This window comes from Sus scrofa, chromosome 9 (genome assembly GCF_054392235.1).
Source record: "Sus scrofa isolate SSC_HxYL_T2T_F1_AM1 chromosome 9, Sscrofa_HxYL_maternal_Yorkshire_Landrace_v2.0, whole genome shotgun sequence".
Classification (NCBI taxonomy): Eukaryota; Metazoa; Chordata; class Mammalia; order Artiodactyla; family Suidae; genus Sus; species Sus scrofa.
In genome coordinates, this window is record NC_139391.1 from 56,274,836 (window position 1) to 56,301,528 (window position 26,693).

The 26,693-nt window shown below is 36.8% G+C and overlaps 1 protein-coding gene and 1 long non-coding RNA gene across 15 annotated transcripts in view; one reads left to right on the plus strand and one right to left on the minus strand.

The window, feature by feature from the left end:
* The window catches only part of ARHGAP32 (Rho GTPase activating protein 32), a 274,553-nt gene that overhangs the window by 95,337 nt on the left and 152,523 nt on the right, over window positions 1-26,693 (minus strand). For 12 of the 13 annotated variants that reach the window (XM_084976599.1, XM_021063134.2, XM_084976601.1 and 9 more), the window contains 2 exons: window positions 15,245-15,331; window positions 1,311-1,448 (listed from right to left, as the gene is read on the minus strand). In XM_084976599.1, coding sequence (XP_084832725.1) covers window positions 1,311-1,448; window positions 15,245-15,331 — 225 coding nt within the window. Of the gene's footprint in view, window positions 1-1,310; window positions 1,449-15,244; window positions 15,332-18,960; window positions 19,023-26,693 lie in introns of those variants that run through there. The other variant, XM_084976604.1, reaches the window with a different exon arrangement.
* Window positions 2,709-10,481, plus strand: LOC110255460 (uncharacterized). Of its 2 annotated transcripts, none has more exons than XR_002335738.2 (3): window positions 2,709-2,788; window positions 9,795-9,883; window positions 10,389-10,481. It is a non-coding gene; the product is annotated as an uncharacterized LOC110255460 (long non-coding RNA). The 2 variants fall into 2 exon arrangements; XR_002335737.2 differs by having other exon boundaries at window positions 9,800-9,883.

Consider the following 26,693-nt stretch of genomic DNA (forward strand, 5'->3'; position numbering starts at 1 on the left):
TCCTCCCATAACTCCTATACATGAGGGAGTAGGGACTTCTGGATCTATTCTCTGTGATTCCTAACTGTTCTCTCACAACTTTTTATCCCTTTTGGGGCCGTGTTCTTACAAAGCCTGCTCTTCCTGCTCACTAATTCTATCTTCATCTGTGTCCATTTGTATGCAGTCCAACTATTCAGGTTTGCTATTTTTTTTAATATATATAATGATTTTTATTTTTTTCCATTATAGCTGGTTTATAGTGTTCTGTCAATTTTCTTCTGTACAGCATGGTGATCCAGTTACATATACATGTATAGATTCTTTTTTCTCACATTATTATGCTCTGTCATAAGTGACTAGACATAGTTCTCAGTGCTGCACAGCAGGATCTCATTGCTAATCCATTCCAAAGGCAATAGTCTGCATTTATCAACCCCAAGCTCCCCATCCATCCCACTCTCTCTGCCTCCCCCTTAGCAACCACAGTCTATTCTCCAAGTCCATGGTTTTCTTTTCTGTGGAAAGGTTCATTTGTGCTGTATATTAGATTCCAGATATAAGTGATATCATATGGTATTTGGTCTTTCTGAAAGGTTTGCTATTATGAAAATTAATTTGAATGACCATATATGTTCATTTCTAAGATCTCTGATTATTTTATTTTTATAAAAATCTGTTCTCAGTCCATGACTGTGACTACCTCACTTTCTGAGGATAGTAATCATGCTTCTGAAGGCTGTTTGCTCTTCTCAGTTACTTTGCTTACTCGGTTCTTAAGTTAAAGATACCTGGTTTATCTGTCCCTCTGCAATCCTCCTGTACAAGTTTCTTATGCTATATTTTCCTGCTCCCATAAATCTTATCCTGTCTGCTTTCCAAGATTCTTCAAAATTTTGGACGCCCTGATGGTTCTTTTTATTCTCCGATGTTATAAAGAACCTGTTCCCTTTTACATTAAAAAACTCTTATAGTCTTATGAGAAATTTTGGAAGGAGTGGAACTAAGTGCATGGACACAGTCTGCTACCATAAACTGAGTAAATAGCATCTTTTTTATTATTAAGTGAGGGCAATGTTTTTCCATATTTTTGCTTCTATATTTTACATTCTCTTTGAAGAATAATCTGCTCATATATAGCCCACTTATACATTAAGGTATGAGTTTTTCTTATAAAATTATACACTGAACCTTTTTAATTCTGATAGCATTACTAATTTTTTCAGTAATCTGGAATGCGAGCTCGATGTACGATTACACTTAGTACACCGGGGAAATGTCCCTGCTAAGTTACATGTGGTGATTACTCCTGCAAAGCACTAAATGCTTACCTCTGGGCTGTCCTTCAGGGCATCAGACCGGGGAAGCTCTGAGAGCTGGGAGAATCGACGATCATATATACATAAATGAAGATGTTTATCAAGTACCCGAAAATCTTCATAACTTCTTTTAACAATCCAACTTTTGCCCTATGAGTAAGAAAAAAGACTCCTATAATTTGTCTCTATTAGGAAACGGTTATGAGCAAGGTTTTATTCCATAATGAATTTTATGCATGAGATTTTATATTTACTAATTAACTTGACAGTAACTCCAAAACCCTCTAGTCCAGAACCCCTAGGTCGAGAATGGAAAATAAGGTAGAACTGTCCACTAAACCTCTTCGTAGCACTGGCTGAGTCCACTGGCTCTCCTTGGGAATAATAACTGCTAGATGGGAAGATAGCATTGTGACCTTAAACCCACAGAAAGCCATAACATGATTTGGTGTGGTAGACTATTACCAAAAATTAAAGAAAAATAAATCAGGTTATTAATTAGTTATCATGAACATCTTCTGTGACTAAGACTAGAAATAACTAAAAATCAATACTATTAAAACCTTCAACTATAAGCATTTGATATGCACATATTATCTAGAACCACTTATTGTCTCCCCACTTCTTAGTCTTTCTTCCTTTCCTTGCCTACCTCACAAGCTCATTGAAAACGAAAATCCACTCAGAGCATATTTATTAAATACTGTCTTCGAATCTTCTCTTGAATCTATCACTTCCTATAGCCCAAGCTTTAGTAAGGACTGGTGTCATTTCTGACTTCCCTGTCTTTGATCTCTCCCTTCACTCCCTTTCCCAACACCAAAGACAAGGTTTGTCAGGTCACATGAACAAAAAGCCTTCAAAAGCTGCTGTGGGGAGCAATGATGAGCTGGCCCCACTACACACCATTTGGTTTTACAATTTAATCTAATTTTATATGGAAGCTTTCATCTCATAAAGTCTGGAGAGACTGGGAGATAAAGCAACCATTCAGAATTGGAAAAAACATCTCTAGTGTGGCTCTTCTCCATGTGCTTCCGCCAGATCGGGCAGAAGTAGAAGGTATCATTTCCTGGGAGAGCTATTAATGCTCACCACAGGTATGTCAAAAACTAACAGGAGAAACTTGTCTTGTCCCTCTTTCAGAGGGTGATTAGAATGAAATAAGAGAACAGATGTGGCAGATGAGAAATGCTAGTTCAATAAGGCTGGAATGGGATCCAGTTAATTTTTATGATCAGCCTGAGTTGGGAACCATTGCTCCACAAGATTAAGTCTGAACACACTTGCTCATACCAGGGCTTTCACCATTTGAGCCCTGTCTAAATTTACTGTGTGATCTCACCCACTATTACTCCATGCCCTTTCTTAGCCTCCAGTTATGCTCAATTACTTTCATTTGCTCCATTTGTAAAATGTTCCCTTTCTTGCCGCTATGATTTGTAAGCACTGCTCTACTATAGAAAGTAGTTCTTTTATTCTGTGCTCAGGTAAGCCCCTTTGTTTTCTTAGTTCTGTGGTTGCCTTCCACCCAAAGCATTCCTGAATGACAACAGGGGATTAAATACTTGTTCCTTTGGGATGGCAAAAATAAAAAATATAAATGAACAGCAAGGCAGAAAAGAAAGAAAAACAACTAAATGTATAGTTGTAAATATATTTTCTTTCACATGTACATATTTTAAAATTATGCAATATTTCAAATATCTGAAAATTATAAAAATTAATTTATCATGTATACCTCTATCACAGGTACTTAGTAGATGTTGACTTAATTTCAAAGCTCTGGATTTTTAAAAATTGAAATAATGTTGATTTATAGTATTGTGTTAGTTTCAGATGTATAGCAAAGTGATTCAGTTATACGTATTTTTTTGGATTATTTTCCATTATAGGTTACTATAAGTTATTGAATATAGCCCCCTGTGCTATACAGTAAATCCTCATTGCTTACCTATTTTATGTATAACAGCTTCTATCTGCTAATTTTATACTTCCAATATATCCTTCCTCTCCTCCCTTTCCCCTTTGGTAGCCATAAATTTGTTTTCTATGTCTGTGTCTGTTTTTATTTTACATATAGATTCATTAGAGTTTATTTTAGCTTCCCCAAAAATAAGTGATATCATATAATACCTGTCATTCTCTAATTTATTTCACCTAGTATGATATTTTCTAGGTCCATCCATGTTTTGCAAATGGAAATATTTCATTTTTTTAATTGCTGAGCAATATTCCATCATATAAATATACAACATCTTCTTCATCTATTCATCTATAACAGACACTTAGATTGTTTCCATGACTTGGCTGTTATAAATAGTGCTGCTATGAACATTGAGGTGCATGTATCTTTTTGAATTAGAGTTTTCATTTTTTTCCATATATATTCAAAACAGTGGGACTGCTGGATTACATGGTAGCTCTATTTCCAGTTTTTTAAGTAATCTCCATACTGTTTTCCATACTGGCTGCACCAATTTACATCCCCACTAATGGCATAGGTTTATTTCAAAGCTCTGGATTTTTAAAAATTGCAAATTTTCTCTACACCCTTTTCTCTACACACTCTCCAGCATTTATTATTTTTAGAATTTTTGATGATGGCCATTCTGACTGGCATGAGGTGGTACCTCATTGCAGTTTTGATTTTCATTTCTCTAAAAAGTAGTGATATTGAGCATCTTGTCATGTGCCTATTGATCATCTGTATGTCTTCTTTAGAGAAATGTTTATATAAGTCTTCTGCCCATTTTGTGATTAGGTTTTTCTGAAATCGAGATGTATCAGCTATATGTATATTTTGGTTATTAACCCCTTGTTGGTCACAAAATTTGGAAATATTATCTCCCACTCCATAGATTTTGTTGATGTTTATCCTTGCTGTGCAAATTTTTAGGCTTGATTAGGTCCCATCTGTTTAATTTTGCTTGTATTTCTTTTGCCTAGGGAGAATGATCTAAGAAAATATTGTTATGATTTATGTCAGAGAATGTTTTGCCTATGTTCTCTTCCATGAGAATCATGGCATCATATCTTATATTTAGGTCTTTAAAACCATTTTAAGTTCATTTTTGTGCATGGTGCAAGGGAGTATTCTAACTTCATTGATTTACATGAGGCTGTCCAACTTTCTCAACACAATTCCCTAGAGAAACTAAAGAGACCTCTGTCCTTTTTTTTTTTTTTTTTTATCATATTGCTTTTTGCTTTTGGGTTACAAGAGTTCCTTGTATATATTTGATATTAACCCCTCATCAGACATGTGGTTTACAAATATTTTTTCCCATTCCACAGGTTGGTTTATTTTCTCGATGGTATCCTTTGTAGTACAGAAGCCTTTTTTTGTTTTTTTCCTTTTCTGTCTTAGGGCCATATGCACAGCACTGGAAATTCCCAGGCTAGGGGGCAAATCAAAGTGCAGCTGCCAGATCCAAGTTGGCAGCAATGCCAGATCCTAGCCACATCTGAAACCTACCCCACAGCTTGTGGCAACACCAGATCCTTAACCCACTGAGCAAGGCCAGGTATCAAACCCACATCCTCATGGATACTAGTCAGGTCCTTAACCCACTGAGCCAAAATGGGAACTCCCAGATGCTTTTCAATTTGATGTAGTCTCACTTGTTTACTTTTGCTTTTGTTGCCTCTGATTTTAGAATTAGATTTAAAAAAATCATCACCAAGACCCATGTCAAGGAGGATATCATCTATGTTTTCTCTAGTTTTATGGCTTCAGGTCTTATGTCTAAGCCAACAAACCATTCTGGATTAATTTTTGTGTATGGTATAAGATAGCAACCTTTTGCATGTGGTTCTCCAGTTTTCCCAGCACCATTTATTTAAGAAACTGTGCTTTCCCCATTGTATAATCTCAGCTCCTTTGTTGTAAACTATTGATTACGTATATGTGGGTTTAGCTCTGAGCTCTCTACTCTATTCTATCAATTATTTTTCTGTTTTGATGACAATACCACATTGTTTTGTTTACTATAACTTTGTAACACAGTTTGAAACAGTGCACAATGCCTCCAGTTTTGTCCTTCTTTCTCAAGATTTCTTTGGATATTCAGAGTTTTTTGTGGTTCCAAATGAATTTCATGATTGTTTCTCCTATTTATGTGAATGATGCCATTAATGTTGGTAGGAATTGCCACAAATATGTATACTGCCTTGGGGAGTATGGACATTTTAACAACATTAATTATTCTAATCCATTAGCAAAGAATTATCTTTCTATTTATGTGTATCATCTTCCATTTCTTTCAGCAGTATCTTAGTTTTCAGTGTATAGATCTTTCATCTTCTTGGTTAAATTTATTCCTAGGTATTTTATTATTTTTGATACAACTGCAAATGGGATTGTCTTCTTAATTTCTCTTTCTGATAGTCTATTATTAGTTTATAGAAATGGAACTGATTTTTGTAATAATGCTTTTATGAATAGCAACTTTACTGAATTTGTTTATTATTCTAACAGTTTTTTTGGTGGGGTCATTAGGGTTTTCTCTTTATAACATCATGTTATGTGAAAATGGTGACAGCTTTACTTCTTCAATTTGTATGTCTTTTATTTCTTTTTCATGCCAATTAGGTCTCACTAGGACTTCCAAAAAACTGTTGAATAGACATGGTCAGAGTAGGCATTCCTGACTCATTCCTCAACTTAGAAGAAAAGTTTCCAGCTTTTTACAACTGAGTATGTTGTTAGCTGTGGGCTTTTCATATATGGCCTCTGTATATTGAGGCACATTCCCTCTATATCCAATTTGTTTAAAGTTTTATCATAAACAAATGTTGAATTTTGTGAAATACTTTTTGCATCTATTGAGATGATCACAGGTTTTTTTATCCATCATTTTGTTAATGAGGTGTATCACAATGACTGATCTGCAGATGTTGCATCATATCTACAGCCCTGGAATAAGTCCCACTAGATCAAGGCATGTGAGCCTTTTAATGTAGTGTCAAACTTGTGAATATTCTGTTGAGGCTACTTTTTAAAATTCTGAATTGATCTCAGAGATAACAGTTTGTTTAATAATAATAATGGCAACAATATATTTGATAATATATGCTTATTGGAGTTCCCTAGTGGCCTAGCAGTTAAGGACTGGGCATTGTCACTGCTGTGGCGCAGGTTCAATCCCTATCTCAGGAACTTCCACATGCTGCAGGCATGGCCAAAAAAAAAAAAAAATACATGCTTATGTATGCTGATGTATAAATGAAATAAATGACAGCAATGATACATGATCTGTAGGGAAAAGTTACTATTACTGTGTTATCATAATGCACTAACACTTACTGAAAGGAACGTTATTTGAAAGTATACTTGGACTAGTTATAAAGGCATGCTGCAAAAATCTATGGCAACTACTTTAAAAAAACAGAACTAATATGCTAAGGAAGTTCAAAAGATGCAATCACATAAAATGCTAAGTTATACCACAAAAGGCAGAAAAAGAATGGAAGACAAAAATAGGAAGAAATAAAAACAGTAAATAATAAAAACAGTAACAAATATGGTAGATATTAATTCAACTACACCAATAATCACGTTAAATACCAATGGTCTAAATGCACAAATTAAAAGACAAAGACTGTCACAAGAATCAAAAAGTAAAGCCCAACTACATGTTGTCTGCAAGAAACCCACCTAAATATAAAGACACATATATAAATGGAGAAAGACAGATGATGCTAATACTAACATTAAGAAAACAAGAGTGGGGAGTTCCCGTCGTGGCTCAGTGGTTAACAAATCTGACTAGGAACCGTGAGGTTGCGGGTTTGATCCCTGGTCTTGCTCAGTGGGTTAAGGATCTGGCATTGCCATGAGCTGTGGTGTAGATTGCAGATGCGGTTTGGATCCCATATTGCTGTGGCTCTGGAGTAGGCCGGTGGCTACAGCTCCAATTCAACCCCTAGCCTGGGAACCTCCATATGCCGCGAGTGCTGCCCTAGAAATGGCAAAGACACAAAAAAAAAAACAAAAGAAAACAGGAGTAGTTACATTAACTTCATATGGAGTTGATTTTAGACAAAAGAAAGCTGTCTGGGAAGAATGGCACTATATAGTAAAAAAGGAAGAGCAAATTAAAACCAAAATAAAAAGAAGAAAAGAATAAAACTTATAGCACAAATCAGAAAATCAAACGAGAAAAATCAACAAAAAGAAAAGCTGGTTCTCTGAAAAGATCAATAAAATCAATAAACCTCTAGCCAGGCTAAGTTGGAGGAAAAAAAAAGGGGGGGAGAGGACATAAATTACTAATATCAGAAATGAAAGAAGGAACATAACAACAGATCCTATGAATACTAAAAGGATAATAAATAAATACTATAAACAACTCTATGCCCATAAATTTAAGAACCTAGATGAAACAGCTCATTTCCTTAAAAGACACAAGCTGCCAAAACTCGTAAAAAGAATGGACATTCTGAATAGGCCTATATGTATTAAAGAAACTGATATTAAACTGATATTAAAGAAACTCATCCAAAAGAGAAAGAACCTGGCCAAGATGGGCTTGTTGGCAAATTACACCAAACATTTAAGAAAGAAATCATACCAATTCTCTACAAACACTTTCAGAAGTTTTTTGTTTTTTTGTTTTTTTTTAAGAATTAGATACCATGAGCAAGTGGGATTTATTCTAGGTAATCAAGGCTGGTTCAACCTTAAAAAAAAATCAACTAATGAGATCTATAACATCAACAGGCTAAAGAAGAAAAAAATCACATGATCCTATCAATAGATACAGAAAAAGCATTTGACAAAATTCAACACTTATTCATGATCACAACTCTCAATATATTAGGAATAGAGGGAAATTTTCTCAACCTGATAAAGAATATCTATTTAAAAACCTTCAGCTAATACAGTTAATGGTGAGAAGCTTGAAGTTTTCCAACTAAAATCAGAACCTGGCAAGGATATCCTCTCTTGTCACTGCTTTAAAACAATGTACTGGAATTCCTAGCTAATGCAATTAAGACAAGAAAAGGAAATAAAACTGCCTTTGTATACACAGATGACATGATTTTCTAGGTAGCAAATCCAAAGGAATAAAAACCTTCTAAAACTATTAATTGATTATAGCAAAATAGCAGGATACGAGGTTACTATACAAATTGCTTTCCTATATACCAGGCAATGAATAAGTGGAGCTTGAAATAAAAAATACAATACCATTTACATTAGCACCCCCAAAATGAAATACTTAGGTATAAATGTAACAAAATATTTATAAGATCCATATGATGAAAACTACAAAACTGGTGAAAGAAGTCAAATAACTAAATATGGAGAGATATACCATGTTCATGGATAGGAAGACTCAATACTGCTAATATGTTAAGTCTTCCCAACTTGATCTACAGATTCACAATCTGTAGAAAACCCAGTCAGTTATTTTTCTGAATACTGACGAACTGATTCTAAAGTATATATGGAGAGGCCAAAGACCCAGAGTAGCTAACACAATATTAAAGAAGAAGAACAAAGAGGAATGACAGTATGTAACTTTAGGAGTTACCATAAAGCTACAATAATCAATACAATATGGTATTGTGAAAGGAATGAATATGTACATAAATGGAACGGAATAGAGAGCTCAGACACAAATCCACTTAAATACAGTCAACTGATGTTTGACAAAAGAGCAAAGACAACACAACGGAGAAAAGACAATTTTTTTCAACAAATGGTGCTGAAACAACTGAACATCCACATGCAAAAAAGTAAATCTAGACACAGACCATACACCTTTCACAAAAACTAATTCAAAAAGACCTTAGCATAAAACACAAAACAATAAAATCCTTATAAGATGACAGAGGAGAAAATATAGATGACCTTAGGTTTGGTGATGACTTTCTTTAGATACAACATCAATCCATGAAAGAAAGAACTGATAAGCTGGACTTCACCGAAATTAAAATTTTCTGCCCTGTCAAGAGACTGAAAACAGACAAGCCACGGACTTGGGAGAAAATATTGGCAAAAGACACATCTGATACAGGATTGTTAACCAAAATATACAGCAATATATATTTAAAAATCAGCAATAAGAAAACAAACAACTGATTTAAAAATGGGCCAAAGACCTTAACAGATACCTCACCAAAAAGATATACAGATGACAAATAAGCATATAAAAAGATGTTCCACATCATATGTCATCAGGGAAATGCAAATAAAAACAATAAGACATTACACATCTATTAGAGTGGCAAAAATTCAGAACATTGGTAACACCAAATGCTAATGAAGATGTGGAGCAACAGGAACTTTCTTTCACTGCTGGTACAAATACAAAATGGCACAGCCACTTTGGAAGACTTGCCAGTTTCTTATAAAGTTAATCCTACTCTTAGCACAGGATCCAACAATTGCACTCCTTAGTGTTTACCCAAATGAGTTGAAAAATCCTGTCCATACAAAAACCTGCACATGAATGTTTACAGCAGCTTTATTTATAATTGTCGAAGCCTAGAAGCAACCAAGACCTCCTTTAGCTGGTGAATGGATAAACTTTGATACATCCAGACAATGGAATATAACTCAGCACTAAAAAGAAGTAAGTATCAAGTCATGAAAAGACATGAAACTTAAATGCATTATTATTAAGTGAAAGTATTAAGCCATCTTGAAGAAGCCACAAACTATATAATTCTAACCATATGTTATCCTGGAAAAGACAAAACTATGGACACAACATTTTAAAAAATCAGTAGTTGCCAGGGCCTAGGAGGAAGTGAGAGATGAATAGCGGGGGCACAGAGAATTTACAGGACAATGAAACAATTCTCTATATGATAATGGTGGATATGAATGAATTTACCCAAACCCAGAGTGAACCCTTGATGATAACATACATCCATGTAGGTTCAATTGTAGCAAAGATATCACGTTAGTGGGGTGGGGGGCAGGTGGCATGTCCATAGTGGAGGAGGTTGTGCATGTGTGAGGACAAGGGGTATATGGAAACCTTGTGCTTTCTATTCAATTTTGCTATAAACCTAAAATTGATCTAAAAAGTTGTTTATTTATTTTTTAAAAATCATGTTCTTTTCTCTCTCCAGAGTCTTGCTCAAATAAGTATCAATAACCAACCACATAAAGACAGCAACCTTCAGAGCCTCAAAAAGATAAACACTGGGGAATGGATCTCAAAATTATTTCTTCATATATCAATAAACTGATTTCTTTCAATCTTTTTTTTTTTTTTTGTCTTTTGTCTTTTTGTTGTTGTTGTTGTTGCTATTTCTTGGGCCGCTCCTGCGGCATATGGAGGTTCCCAGGCTAGGGGTTGAATGGAAGCTGTAGCCACAGGCCTACAGCCAGAGCCACAGCAACGCAGGATCCGAGCCGCGTCTGCCACCTACACCACAGCTCACGGCAACGCCAGATCATTAACCCGCTGAGTAAGGGCAGGGACCGAACCCGCAACCTCATGGTTCCTAGTCGGATTCGTTAACCACTGTGCCACGACGGGAACTCCTCTTTCAATCTTTTAAAACTGTTCTTGTACCAATACAGATTTACATTCACAAAATTAAAACCTTAACACATAATTTGCAAATCCTCTCAAACTGCTTTATAAAGTCACTGAGTAAAATTCTAAAAATAGTAAAATACCTATCTTTTCAGTAGATATGAAAGAAGAACTTTAAACTTCATATGTTAAAAAAATCCTTGAATCCTGCAATTTCCATATAGACTGAATAAACTAAATGATCAGCGTTTTTAGAAATTTTTCTATTTTGTTTTGTAAAGAACAAAACAAAATATTATATACATCTGTCTAAATTTTAATTTGTGGGTAATTTCTAAACTTAATAACTATCAAGTACGTATTGCTCTCCAAGGATAACGAAAATCAATAATGCTTGACAAGACTTGATAAACAAGAATGAGAGAAAAAGAAAGATCCCAGTGTAAACAGGATCAAATTTCTAAGACAAAATTTTGTTGTTCTTCTTTCTCTCATTCATTCCCCAGATATTTACTGAGAACCTGTATAATCCAAGCACAGAAGTAAGCATTAGGGATACAATAGAGAAAGATCATCGAAACCTCTGACTTCTTAGAATTTATTTCTGGTGAAGAAAAAAAATACTTTTTAAATTTAATAAATACATAAAATAGTGACACTTTTGCACTATGAAGTAATAAGCAAGAATCTACTTTGGTGAGGGCGGTCAGGAAAAGCCCTCCTGAGGAGGTAATACCGCATTCTAAAAACTCAGAAGGTATCAGACACAGCCAGAGCGCGCTTGTCAATGGAGCTACGGGCTGACCAAGATTCAATGCCTTGTTTCAGGAAAAAAGGAACTGACTGAGAGCTAGTGTGACCAAAGCCCAGGAGTGAGAAAATTGTCCTGACATGCTGCAGAAGAAGTAGGCAAGGTCCAGATTCTGCAGGGCCCTTGCAGGCCTGGGTGAGCACTTTGGGTTTAGTTTTAAATTCGGTGGCCATCAACTCAAGAATCTAACCAGGAGAGAAATATGTTTACATTTACATTTTATCTCACTGTGGCAGGTGAGAAGGTTATGATCAAAACTACAGCGCACAACCACGGATGTTATTACAAAAGCCCAGCAACAGAGGTGGAAAGGGACAAAATCTACATATATTTGCTGTTCTTTTAGAGAAGAACAGTCTTGACCCATTTCTTTTGATGTCCTATTATCATGAGAAAATTACCTGCGAAAGAATTAATACTATGAATTAATTGTAGTATGATGAAGTTCAGTGAAAAGAAAGATCTGATTTAAATCTCAGCCTGGCCTTATTCTAAATATGGAACTTTACATAAGTACTTAACACCTTTGAATAGCAGTTTATTCATCTGTATAATGGCAACGGTAACACCTACATTCTGAGAAAAGTTTTGAGGTTTAAATAAGAATGTCTGCAATCTGCTTATACATTGTGTAGTCATACACAGAAGCCCTACAAATGTTCACATTCAACTCCACCTCCTTAGTAACAGCATATTCCAAATGGACTGAGCGAAGGAGACAGTTAATACTGAGAAATGTATTTCTGATGGAATTTCAAGCATTACAGTCAGAAGATATTTTAAAGCGGAAAAGCTTTCACCTAACACCAATTGTTTGCTCCACTGATCAGGATATAAAGGAGCCTTCACATTACTGTAAATATCTATGAAAAACCTGATCTTCAGAAAAAATTTAGAAAAAAATTAACCATTTTAAAATTAACACTTAAAAGCTGCCGTTTCCCTACAAACAACAGAATACAAAATGCTTTTAAGAGTCCCTACCACTGACATTACATTTACAAATGCTTTATTCTATGCCTTGGAGTTTAATGTAATTAGTGTCAGGGTTTATCTAATTTTGATCTTGTTGAAATTATTGAATTTTCAACAGTTGAGACAGTAAAGGCTTTTCTCTATCTACCCTGAAATATTCCTGAATCTTCTAGAATTTTTATTAAATTTCACTGATTTCTAACTAAATACATTATATTTCCTGAAAAGTAGGGGATATGTAGAGGAAAAATCAGTATGTTTTGCAGAAAATAAAAAGTATACCACTCAGATCAATACCAATGACACAGATTGAGTGTTTCTTTACTCATACTAGCTCATGTGTTTGTCTGCTATAACGCTTTTTTTTTTCCAGCTTGTTTACTTAGAGAACAGAATTAAAAGATAAGGAAGAGAACATGTGAGGCACAACATGGCAATACCGGTTAAGACAACTTATTCTAAATAATGATCAGTATGAGAAGGAAAGAGTTGAGAGCTCAGGCAGGGCAATACAGGTGACCTTATTTCATCTGAAGATTAAGGAATCTCTAAAATCTGTTGTAGGCTGAGAATTCCAAGGAGATGCAAGAAAAACTGGCAATCAGGAAACTGAAGTTCTTAATAGCTCCTGCTAAGATTTCATACAGCTTAGGAAAGCAACTTTCATAATTTTGGCCTCAATTTTCTCATTTGCAAAATTAGAGGGTTTGATTATGAGTCTCTCTTAGTTATAAACAAAAATAGGATTCTAGTTTAATATGGTTTATGGCTGACATATATGGCAAGAATACAGAAGGTAAGCCATGAGAATGCACCAATGATTATTTAGAGTTGTGAGGCAAAGGACAAATGCAATGGCATTATTAGAATGCGGTAAATTACTACTCTGATGTAATAAATAGTATAACAAGTAGTCTGAAATTTTTTAATCAGCTTGACAAGAAATTTACAACCAGGAAATAGCCTGACTATCTAGGTCATTAATTCATGGAAGCACAATCAAGTAACAATTATACATTCTAAGGTATGGTACCAAAATACCATGCTTACCTTTTGAAGGTTGTTTTTTAGGAAGAGCATAGGTATTTTGACATTGTGTTTTGCTTATGAGAATAAAAGTATTTGCATCGTCAGAACAAACGAAAATCAGTGGTGAGAAGAGAAGATGCTAAAAGGTATAGGATTTAGGTGGAATAATAAGTTCATGACTGATGTGCCACCATGTACTTTAGATAACGAAGAAATGTTTTATATTCACCTATTAGTAATGGTTTATCCTAAAAGCACTTGCTATTTGCACTTAAAAATTAACTCACCAAATAGAAGTGTTTTATGAAATACGACCTAAAACAGTGATTTAGAGCTGCCCAATTTCTCAAAGGAACAAAGATGACAAACTATAAAACATGTGTAAATGGTATGTTACTTTGGACATCATCATACACACAAGACAAATTAAATTTCCAATCTCACATTTTCTTGCCATAAATAAAAACACTTAATTCTGTGGGATCTCAATTCCCAAACCAGGGATCAAACCCGGGCCACAGCAGTAAGAGCACTGAATCTTAGCCACTACAAAAAAAGAAAAAGAAAGAAGAAAGAAGGTAAGAAGGAAGGAAGAAAGGAAAAAACCCCAATTAATTCTGAATGATTTTCCTTAGGTCACACCAAGACTAAGAACCTAAGTATTTCCCATATTAAACAGGCATTAGACTTTTCCAGATTATTTAATTTTTTTGTTTGTGTTTGGCTGCACCGACAGCATAAGGAAGTTCCCGGGCCAAGGATCAAATCCAAGCTGTAATTGCTACCAACGCCACAGCTGCGATAACACCAGATCCTTAACCCAATGCGCCAGGCTGGGGATCAAACCCATGCCTCAGCAGTGACCCACGCTGCTGCAATAGGATCCTTAACCCACTGCGCCACAGCAGGAACTTGAGATTATTTAACTTTTAACTTTAGGTATGCGAATAATATTGGGGTGGGGGAATATGAATGTCCTTATGTTACACTCTCCCAAGAAAACTAAAAACTTTGTATATAAGAAAGCTTTCCTCAAAAACACTTGACTAATTCAAAGATAGGCAAGAATGCTCATGAACAAAGACTAAATAAAGGAACGAACTGCTTATCTGATGAAAGAAATAATCAATGCTACAAATGACATATTTCAAATCTCATTAAGAGCAAATCATGATAATTAACTCAAAAAAGTTCTAATACAAGAGTTAAGAAACAGCACACTTCTAAAATATACACACACCCTACTGTTACATCCCAGGGGAGTTTACCATCTTGGTTAGAAAAGTGAGCATCTGATGTAGGGACTACTTAGTCTGCTTTCTTACTGTAATATGTGAGAAGTAGCTGAATCATTTAATCTCTTCATCAGTAAATGATATATTCCCTTTACTGTTACAAAAGAGGTTAAAGTTTGTAAACTAAATATTTATTAGATTAATTCTATTAAACTAATCATTTCAATTCTGAATACATGCAGAAATGCCCATATATACGATTGAGAGAAAGAATAAAGTAAAACATTTTTACTGCCATAGACAATGTTATCCATTCATATTTAGTCAATGCTATTCATTCATATTTACTTCTTATTAAATTTTGGCAAATGGAGAACACAGCCACAAAATTACCTGACAAGCAATGTGCACGAGGTAGACCAGCTCTTTAGATTCACAGCCATTTTTTGTTACTTCATTCTGTTCTTCTGAAAGTGAAAGCTATGTCAAAGACAAAGGGGCAGAGAGAAGGAGAGAAAGTCATGATTAATGAACAAGAATAAAACAAGCATTCAATAATACTTGGGCCCTCACAGCAACTTACAGTAAGATATGCCTCATAATAGAGTGCTATCACTCAAGTCAGAGAAAATGAAGAATTCAGAAATTTAAAAAAAAGTTTTCTTAAAAACCGTCTTTGTAGCTTATATCTAAACTAGCGCAACTGTGTAACAGCAAGCCTTCACTTCCTTTATTTATAGCACATATGTGAAAGGAAGGCATTAAGATGGGCACTGAGAGAGAGTGTGACCAGGTGTTTAAAAGAACTCAGGCTCTATTAAGAGACTGCAAACTGGCTGCCCAGAGAACAGGTGGGGGCTGCAGACATGTTTTATTTCAGACTCATCATGTAGGTCTGCACATTGGATTTTATTTTATTCTTATTTGAACCAGCAGCTAACATTTAGAAACTGAGTGGTTTCATATGAAAAGTACAGATTTCTGGCTTCTACTGAAAAATCCAAAAATCTGAAATACTGGACCCATATTCTCATGATGAGCAATGATTGGCTAGAACTGAGAAGTGATCAACCCCTTTGACTGAGGTATGTACTCTCCAAAAGATTCTGCCACAGAAGTGATTACTCTTTATCTTTTAGTCAATATTTAGGTTGAATGTAAACTATCATCATGCTACTTGCTTTGCTTTTTTTTTTATTAACACCCTACTCACTTCACTCATTTATTTACTATCTTCCCATTTAAGGATGTGAGTTTGCAAACTGTGCTCCAGATACAGACAACCCTGAGTTCAAAACTGTCACTAACTGATTATGCAATGCTGACCTAGCTGTGCAATCTCTCATCTGGAAAATAGCAATGATATAATGATGCCCACTCTCAAGTTTGTGAGTATTAAATGAGATAATGCATTGAAAGTGCTCATCAAGGTGCCTGGAACCCAGTAAGTACTTAATAAACATGACCTATCATTATGTTTAATATTGCAAGAAGTATAGAGTACAATATGTTCTCTACTTTTGAAAGCAGTATCACAGAGTATTTTTTTAAAAACCCATCAGGTATTAAGGAGAGAAGTTCAGAGGATAATGATCATTCTTACCGTAGCCCAATTAAGCCAGATTAACTAAAATATGATTTGTTTGTTTGTTTTGGGTTTTTTTAGGGCCACACTCACAGCATATGAAAGTTCCCAGGCTAAGGGTCGAATCAGAGCTACAGCTGCTGGCCTATGCTACAGTCACCGCAATGTCAAATCCAAGCCATGTCTGAGACCTACACTGCAACGCACGGAAACACTGGATCCTTAACCCACTGTGCAAGGTCAGGAATCAAACCCACATCCTCATGGATACTAGTCAATTTCATTTCCTCTGAGCCACAACAGGAACTCTCAAAATGAGGTGTGCTTTTTTTTTTTTTTTAAAGTGAAAGAATTAAAAGTGAAAAGAAACCTACACGAACTAAGTTACAAAAAGTGACAAGACTTCCTGAGATAGAAAAGGTTTGTATGTATGCACTTAGATGCCTGGCAAAGATGCAGGAGGATAAAGAGCCTGCATTACACAGGGTGAGGAGAAAGCAGCCACGCCCCTTATAACTGCATCTGGACTTGAGTGTAAACTAAAATTCCAAGGAACACCTAGCAACAGGTAGTCAACACCCATCCAGCAATTGACCCCCATAGATATTCACTATTCACCAAGTGTACACAGGCGAGGGCAGGGGGAAGAGCAGGAAAACTGAGACAAATAAACCCATGAAGTGTGTGGAGTCTTCACAAGGTAGCTAAGCACTGGAGATGGGGAGTGGCACAAGGAAGCTGAGAGAGACCCCTGAGACTCCTGGAACATTTAACAACTGAAGATTGGAGGCAGCACAGAAACTAAGAGAAACCCCACAGAGGCAACACAGGCGTCAACAGCGTCTAAGGCAGCTACAGGCTAGGAGCTGGCCAAGGGCAGATGGAAGAGAGAGCTGTGTGGGCACAGAAAGCTGGAAAGCAAAGAGAACCAGCAGCCAGGCGGGTTGTTCTCCCTCGGTTCAGAAAACTGCTGGCTCAGCAGGACAGCACTAAGAGATCTCACCAATTTTCAATTTTCCCTGCTGGAAAAAAAAGCCTCTGGAACTCAAACTCAAAATATTTCAAAGTAATCATAAACTAAAGCAAAATAAAGCTGCCAAAAGCCAGGTCTACATCAGCCACAGTTCAGCTTGACTTTAGTTACCCATCAAGCATGACTAACATAATCTAACATTAACAATCTAACAGAATGGAAAAAGAAGAGACAGACTCATTCCTGGAGATAAAAATTACTGCCTTTAGTTGTCTCTTATATAATCACATATTTGGCATAAAAAAATTACAAAACACACACAGAAGCAAGAAATTGTGACTCATGGTCAAGAGAGGAAACATGAAGTATAAACACAGAAATGACCCATATATTGGAATAATAACAAGAATATAAATTAATTATGGTAGAAATTCTAAAATTTGTTTGAAAAGATAATATTTAAGAATGTAATAATACAGGGAATTTTAGCAGATACTGATCTATGAAAATATTCAAGGAGTTTCCATTGTGGCGCAGTGGAAATGAATCTGACTAGGAACCATGGGGTTACAGATTTGATCCCTGGCCTTGCTCAGGTGGTTAAGGATCTGGTGTTGCCATGAGCTGTGGTGTAGGTTGCAGAGGGGGCTTGGATCCCACATTGCTGTGGCTCTGGCGTAGGCCAGCAGCTACAACTCCAATTAGACTCCTAGCCTGGGAACCTCCATATGCTGTGGGTGCAGTCCTAAAAAGACAAAAAAAAAAAAAAAAAAAATCGAAAGAAAATGCAAAAAATAAAAACTTATGTCAGATAATAGCAGCAAATAAACACAAAAGATAAAAGGATCACTGAACTTGAAAACAGGTCAACAGAAAGGAAGTTTGTTTTCAAGCTGAGACAAAAGATGGAAAAAAAGAACAGGGGAAAAAAAAAAAAAAAAACAAACCCAGTATAGTTGATGTCTCTGAGAGAATACCAAAATAGACAAGCAATACAATATGTACAACATGTACAGGTGGCACACCAGAAGGAAATGGGATTGGAATGGGCAGAGAAATATTGGCTGAGATAAAAGATGAGAACTTCCTAAAACTGGTGAAAGATACCAACTAACAAATTCAAGTAACTCAGTGAATTCCAAATAGGATAAATTTTAGAAAACAATACTATGCATATCATAATCACAGTTTTGAACAACAAAAATAAAGACAAAAATCTCTAAAGCAGGCAAATAAAAAACATAGATAACATTTAGGGGAAATACATATAAATGATAGCTGATTCTCACCAGAAATAAGAGAGGACAAAAAACAAGAGAAATAGCTTTAAACTGCTGGAAGAAAAAGACTGTTAATTCTATATCCCATGAAAATAACCTTCAGAAATTTAAGAAATATAAACACATTTACAAGTGACAAAAGCTGAGAGAATTTGTCTCTAACAGACTGGTGCAACATTAAAAGCTAAAACAGCTTCCTTGGATTGAAGGTAAATGGTACTAGACAAAAACTCAGAACTTTAGGAAGGAATAGACAACACCAAAAACCAACCTTCTTGCCACTCTAGAAAACAGCAGAAACCAAAGAACATGTTCAGGGTTAGATACTTATGCACAAAAGACATAAAAGATCCTGAGCTTTAACCCTCCAGTTAATCTTTAGCTAAGACAGAGCTGTAAACAGTGTGGTTAAGTGTTGAATGAGCTCCCCAACACAAAGGAAGTGTGTAGAGACTGGTGGAGTGGCTTTTTGTTTGTTTTATTTTTTTATTTTTAGCTCCTGGCATACAAGGAATTCCCTGACAAGACCTTCTGGAACACAAGCTGAGAGAAGAGAGCCCTCAGTGAGCACCTATGACAAGGAATGAAGTCTTTGCAAGAGTAGTCTGGCAAAGTCACCAAGAGACAACTGCAGGTGTCACCAAAAAAGACAGCAAAACTGTGAAAGTGAGTGGAATCTGATTCCCAGGGTTACCTACCACATTATAATAGTCAAATGTCCAGTATGTTATAAAAAAATCACAAGATAAATGAAAAACTTTCACAAGAAAAATAAATAATACAAAAGAAAATATCCTTGATAAGTCCAGATATAAAATTAAATAGATTTTAAACTATATAAAACACATTCAAAGAGCTCAAAGAAACCACAAAGAACTAAAGGAAAGTAGGAAAACGATGCATCAAAAAATGAGAGTATCAATGAAAAGAATGAAAAAAAAAAAAAAAAAGGAACCAAACACAGATTTGGGGGAATGACAAATCACTATACAAAATGAAAATTTCACTAAAAGAGTGCAACAGCAGATTTGGGCAGGAAGAATCAGCTTACTTCAAGAAAAGGCAAATGAAATTATATGGTCCAGAGATCAGAACAAAAAAAGAAATAAGGAAAATGAAATGTACCTAAAGGACCTTTAGGACACCATAAAGAGAAACAAAGGAACACTTTATGGGAATCCCAGAAGGATTCAAATAATAATCGAGAGATTATCTGAGGAGTGATGTTAGGAAGAAGGAGGAACTCCGACTCCACACCCCTTGACAAAACTAGGCATTAGCAACTATCCTTTCATAAGAAAACCCTTCTGAAAATTCCAGAACCCGGAGGGTGAGACCAAGGCAAACCCAAGTAAAACAATTTCAGAAAAGTTGCATTAAAAGAGTAAGAGGAGTGGTTTCATTCTAACCTTGGCTTAATACCCTGCTTTCACACTGACAGAGATTCTCTGGGATGATGCTTTCTCCAGTGGGTGAAAATGAGCCCTATGTCAGGGGCCAACCTCAGAAGGATCACCTCTGTCTCATTTCACAGGGAACAAGGGGAAATGGCAGTAGACCGCCCAGGGTCATCTGGTAGCAAAGAAGTGGATGGGGCACAGAATGACCAGACAATGAATGTTGGCAGTGGCACTGTGTCCCTAATAGCAACTCCACCCAACCAGAAAGACCAGCCGGCCACAATCACAGAGCCAAATGTTAGCCATGTAAGACCAGAGGACCCAATCATCAGTTCTCCAAGCTGGGGTCCATGCTCAATAGGACAGCCAACCACAAAGCACAGAGAGCAACCCTACCCAAAAGCAAAGTCCAAATCCCACCCAAATGCATAGAACTGCCTTTGGCCTAACCCAACCATAGAACCCAGCCTGCAGTTCCACTGAACACCAACTACAGCCAGTGGCACTAACTGATTAGGGAGTACAGCCTGTGTCCATAACTGACCAGAGAGAATCAAAACATGAATAAAATGACAAGTTTAATGAAACAGAAACCATTGGAAAAGAAAAAAGTCATGAAGAATATAATGACTGCACTAAATAAATAACTTCAATTAACAGACACAATCAAGTAAAAGAAAGAATTAGTGAACTCAAAGAGAGGTCATTCCCAACAAAAGAGAAAGAGAGAGGGAGGGAGGGAGGAAGGTGGAAGGCAGGCAGGCAGAAGAAAGACTACAGAAATTATGGGATACCAATAAATGTGGCAGGACTTGCATTCTTGGTATCCCAGAAAAAGAGGGAGAAAAGGGGGAAGAAAGTCTATTTAAAGAAGCGATGTTTTCACCATTTGTTGAAAACACTGTCCTTTCCTCCACTGAATGGACTTGGCAATCTCACTGAAAATCAATAGCCCTCAATGTGAGGGCTTTTGTTTTATTCCACTGGCCTATACATCTGTCTTTATGCCAGTACCACACTGTTTTGATTACTTTAGCTATGTAGAAAGCTTTGAAATTAGGAAGAGTGAGTTCTTCAACTCTGTTACTCTCCTTAGGGTCTCTTTTATTCATATGTATGATTCCATTTACCTGAAATGCCCAGAAGAGGCAAATCCTTAGAAACAGAAAGTAGGGAGAGATCCTGCTGTGTAGCATTGAAAACTATGTCTAGATACTTATATCACAACAGAACAAAGGGAGGAAAAAAAAAAAAGTAAGTAGTGAGTTCCTGTTGTGGCTCAGCAGATTACCAACCCAACTAGAATCCATGAGGATGTAGGTTTGGTCCCTGGCCTTGATCAGGGGCTTAAGGATCTGGGGTTGCCATGAGCTGTGGTGTAGGTCATAGATGGGGCTGGGGTCCGTGTTGCTACAGCTGTGGCCGCGGCCATCAGCAGCTGTAGCTCTAATTCAACCCCTAGCCTGGGAACTTCCATAGGCTGCCGAGTATGGCCCTAAAAAGCAAAAAAAAAAAAAAAAAAAAAAAAAAAAGAAGCCAGAAGGTAGATTAGTGGTTTCCAGACTGCGTGTATCTTGGAGGTGGGGGGAGGGGGAAAGGAAAGGGGAAGGTCTGAGAATGAAAGTGAATAACTGATTATGGTACAGGGTTTCTATTTGGAATGATGAAAATATTCTAAAATTAGACTTCACTGATGGTTGCACGATGTTGTGAATATACTAAAAAAAGCTGAACCACACACTTTAAATTGGTAAATTATATGGTAATTTGAGTTATAGCTCAATAAATCTGTTTTCAAAGTGAATTTTTAAATGTGAAAAAAATCAATAGCATTTCAGTAATTAACAGAATCTAATCTTTAATGAAAATTTTAAAATATTCCATTCATATTAGCAGTAAAAACTATGAGATATCTAAAAATAAACCAAACAAAAGGTGCTGAATATCAGGGGAAATTACCAAACATTACTGAAAGACGTGAAGGGAGATATAAATAAATCCATGCAGATTTGAAAACTCAGTACAATATACAAAATTATTATCCCTCAATTAACCTACAGATTAAATGCAACTTTTATCAAAGTTTCAATAGCTTACTTTTCTATTCACAGTATTTGTCGAGAAGAACCTATAATGTAAAAGGAAAAACAATGGGCAAAAAATAACCAAGATAATTTTGAAGGTAGGCGATTTGCCCTATTGGATATCATGATTTAATGAGGCTACAATTCAATGCCTCTCTGTGTGAACTTGCTATTCCTCCCATCGAGAGTAGAGTTTTCCCCCTTCCTTTTGTTATTGTTTTATTTTATTGAATTTATGTTATGCTTATGACTGTTTGAACCAATAAAACATGGTGAAAGCAATGTTCTTCCAACACTAGTGATTAACAAGTCTTAACAGCTTCTGCTTGCCTATTCTTAGAGCCCTAAGCCACCAGTGGGAAGTCCACACAGGAGTTCCCGTCGTGGCGCAGTAATTAACGAATCCGACTAGGAACCATGAGGTTGCGGGTTCGATCCCTGGCCTCGCTCAGTGGGTTAAGGATCCGGCGTTGCCATGAGCTGTGGTGTAGGTCGCAGACGCGGTTCAGATCCTGCGTTGCTATGTCTCTGGCATAGGCCGGCAGCAACAGCTCTGATTAGACTCCTAGCCTGGGAACCTCCATATGCCGCAGGAGTGGCCCTAGAAAAGGCAAAAAGACAGAAAAAAAAAAAAAAAAAGAAAGAAAGAAAGAAAGAAAAAGAAAGTCCACACAATGCTACTGGAGAGAAAGCAGTAAAGGCTGTAAAGTATGGAACACCATTGAAATCTGAAAGACCACAGGGGGGATCAATGGAGCACCAGAAATCCATTCCCAGCTGACATCACCATGTGATTGCAACTGCATGAGAGAACCTAGGGGAGACCAACAGAGAGCTGCCATCTGAGTCAATCCAGGGAATCATGAAACACAATAAAGGGGTTGCTGTATTAAATCACTATGATTTGAAGTGTTTGTCTTTTAACAAGGTTTAACAGGAACCAATTAAGACAGTGAGACAGTGTGATCCTAGCGAAGGGACAGAGTATGGACCAATGGATCCAAAAAGACAGTCAGATACTTGACACACATATTTGGACACTGATATATAACCAAATGGGCCTTATAAACCACAGGGAAAAAGAAATACTACTTAGTCAATAAGGAACTAGGTAAAGAAATAGATTCAAGAGTTCCCATTGTGGCTCAGTGGTTAGCTAATCTGACTAGTATCCATGAGGAAGCAAGTTCGATCCCTAGCCTTGTTCAGTGGGTTAAGGATCTGTCATTGCTGTGAGCTGTGGTGTATGTCGCAGACGCAGCTCGGATCCCACATTGCTGTGGCTCTGGCGTAGGCTGGTGGCCAGAGCTCCGATTAGACCCCTTGCCTGGGAACTTCCATATGCTGCAGGTGGGGCCCTAAAAAGCAAAATAAAAAAAAAAGAAGAAAAAAAAGAAATAGATTCATACCTTATTCCATATTCAAAGTATAATTCCAGATGAATTAAACATGTGAAAGCATGAAAATCAAAACTTTTAACATAAAGTAGTAGTAGTATCAATAATAACAATAATGGAAATACAGGAAAATACCTTTGTGCCCACAGGGTAGGGAAGAATGTCTTAGCTATAACATGAAAAGGGCAAAACAGCAGACAGATAAAACTGACTCCATCTAAGTTTTTAAAGTTATCACAAAAAGGGCACAATAAACCAAGTGAAAAGGTGAGTAACAAATGGGGATAAAAATGTTTGTCATCTCTCCTATCTCCCAAAACTTGTCTCTCACATCTGTTCCTTTTTTTCCCATCCTCCACTGCTACTTACCGAGTTCTGGGCCTCAGAGCACCTGGTCTAGACAATTACAGACCAGATGATTACATAGTGGTCTTTTTTTTTTTTTTTTCTTTTCTCTTTTTTCTAGGGACGTTCCCTCAGCACATGGAAGTTCCCAGGCTAGGAGTCTAATTGGAGCTGTAGCCGCCAGCCTACACCACAGCCACAGCAACACAGGATCCGAACCGCATTTGCAACCTACACCACAGCTCACGGCAACGCCAGATCTGTAACCCACTGGGCGAGGCCAGGGATCGAACCTGCAACCTCATGGTTCCTAGTCGGATTCGTTAACCACTGAGCCACAATGGGAACTCCCCATAGGAGTCTTCTAACTGATCTCTTTCCATGCCCTACTAGTACACTGACAATGGTACTCTCTTCTCAAAATCTCTCAAAACTTTCTCAGTTTCTAAGAAGAATCTAATTTTAATGTAAAGTTCAAATACTTTAGATGAGGCTTGAAGGATGACATTTCTCCAAATTATCTTCTAAGCCACGTTTTCCCACAATCATTCTAACCCACTCATCCTCTTTCCTTCCAGGTACCTTTGCCTCTGCTGTTTTTCCCTGTCCTAATACTCTTCACTTCTACCTTTGCATATCCACAATCTATTCGCTCCTTAGCAGAGCCTCGCTTGAATGCCACAGGAAATAACCCCTCTGGCCTTTGAACACCTATGAAAACTCCTACAGTAGGCATTATATTTTTACCTTACTACTTTTGTTGGTATATTTGCTTGTTTCCTCTGAGGAAAGAATCTCTTTATCTACTTTATCAATGATACTCACATAAGTACCCAGCACAAACAAAATATACAGTAAAACCACTCTGAATGAATTTTAAGACTTTCTATACTCAAGAGTGAACATCAAGATGTTTTATACGGTACCGTACCACATGTACCAAGAGTATACATTGTAAAAGATTAGACAACATTTTGCTGATAGAAACTCATGACATGAGTTAGTGACTTAAATTATTTTTACTTGCTCCAAGTTAATGATACCACACTTCTTTGTCTAAAAGGAATGGAAAACAGAATTGCCAAGTCCCATACCTTCTGGATTTCTTACAAATCTATTTTTGAAGTTATTTTTCCTATATTGAATTCACTTTTCTTTCACCATGGATACCAATCTGAAATTAGTGCTGTTAGGATCTTTAAAAATACAACTCTATTCAGCAAGCTTTCAAATGTTCAAAAAAAAAAAAAAAATCCTTTCTCTGCATGGAGAATGGAAATCAGCGTAAAGATGGGTAAAATTACATCACCCCACCCACATAAAAACCATTCATCAAAGCATGATCAACAGGCTGCAAATGGAGCAAAGAGTTCTCTTCTTTTTATTCATCTTTTATAATGCCATTATGGTTGCAATTTCACTATGACATACCTACGGAGTTTGTAAACAGTTTTCTTCATCTCTGAAGCCTGTAGTAGATATGGAAACAATGAAAAATAATTTGTTGCACAATATTATGCAGTCTGCTCACCCCTACCATCAGCATCCTGATATTCAACACTGAAAATACTACTTCAAAACCACTGAGTTGAGGACGCCAAGTGGAAGAAGAACTCTACATTTAGAGTTACAACTTAGGGTGTCTTTCATTCGCTACCCACCTCATTTCGGAATATAGGGCAAAATCAGTAATAGACAAAACTGCCATTTAAATGTCTTAGGAAAAAGCTTAAAAATAAAAATCATTAAAAAAAATTTATTAGGGAAAAGCTAAAGACCTGCATGCATCTTAATAAACATAATCGTCAGTTTTTCCTTCCAGAACTGGATCAGAGCCCTCTTTCCTCAGGTGAATACCAGATGAAGGAAGTGGTCTGCTTATCCTTAAACAGCAGAACCACCCTCAGCTCAATGAGAGGCCAACAGCATGAAGAACAATGGGAATTGAGATGAAATGACAGAATAACAAATTCACATCTTCTATCTTATTGATGCTCACTCCAGAATATACACTTGCCAGGAAATAATACGTCATGAATATTTTCACATTTGTGTATGCCCAGTCAAAACTTTTTAAGCAAACAGCTTCAGCACGGGGGTTAAAGGACAACTTAGTGGGAACTCAAATGATAGAATCCTCCAGAGACATAGAAAGTCTTTCTCTCCCCAGAGCCACCTATTTACATTCCAGTGTATCCATGAAATTGACCTTTCCTTCTTTTCCCTAGAGAGGATGTTCTTACATTCCAAAGCAAAGGTCCCTCTCTCCAACTACAGAAAGACAAATCAACAGAAGTGCCAGCTACCCTACAGAAGCGACACGTTTCATAATTTCAGAGGGTGTCTCTTATGGTACAAAACCCCACTGTACCCATAGGGCAGATCTGGTTCTCACTGCATTACCTTACGGAGAATTGGGGCATAAGGAAACCCAAACCAAGTTCCTCTATGAAAAAGGACTGATTTGTGATTCAGAGACCTCACATCTCTGTTAGAAAGACAGAGAATGTGTCTGTGTGTATGTGTGTGTGTCTGTAACTGTGTCAAGCTGACTCATTAGCCTTTGAGTAGAGTAACATCTGAGACCCATCACAGTTTCAGACTCAACAAGACTATTTTTTTTTTTTTTTGGTCTTTTTGCCATTTCTAGGGCCACTCCTGCAGCATATGGAGATTCCCAGGCTAGGTGTCTAATCGGAGCTGTAGCCACCGGTCTACGCCAGAGCCACAACCATGCCAGATCCAAGCCACGTCTGCGACCCACACTACAGCTCACGG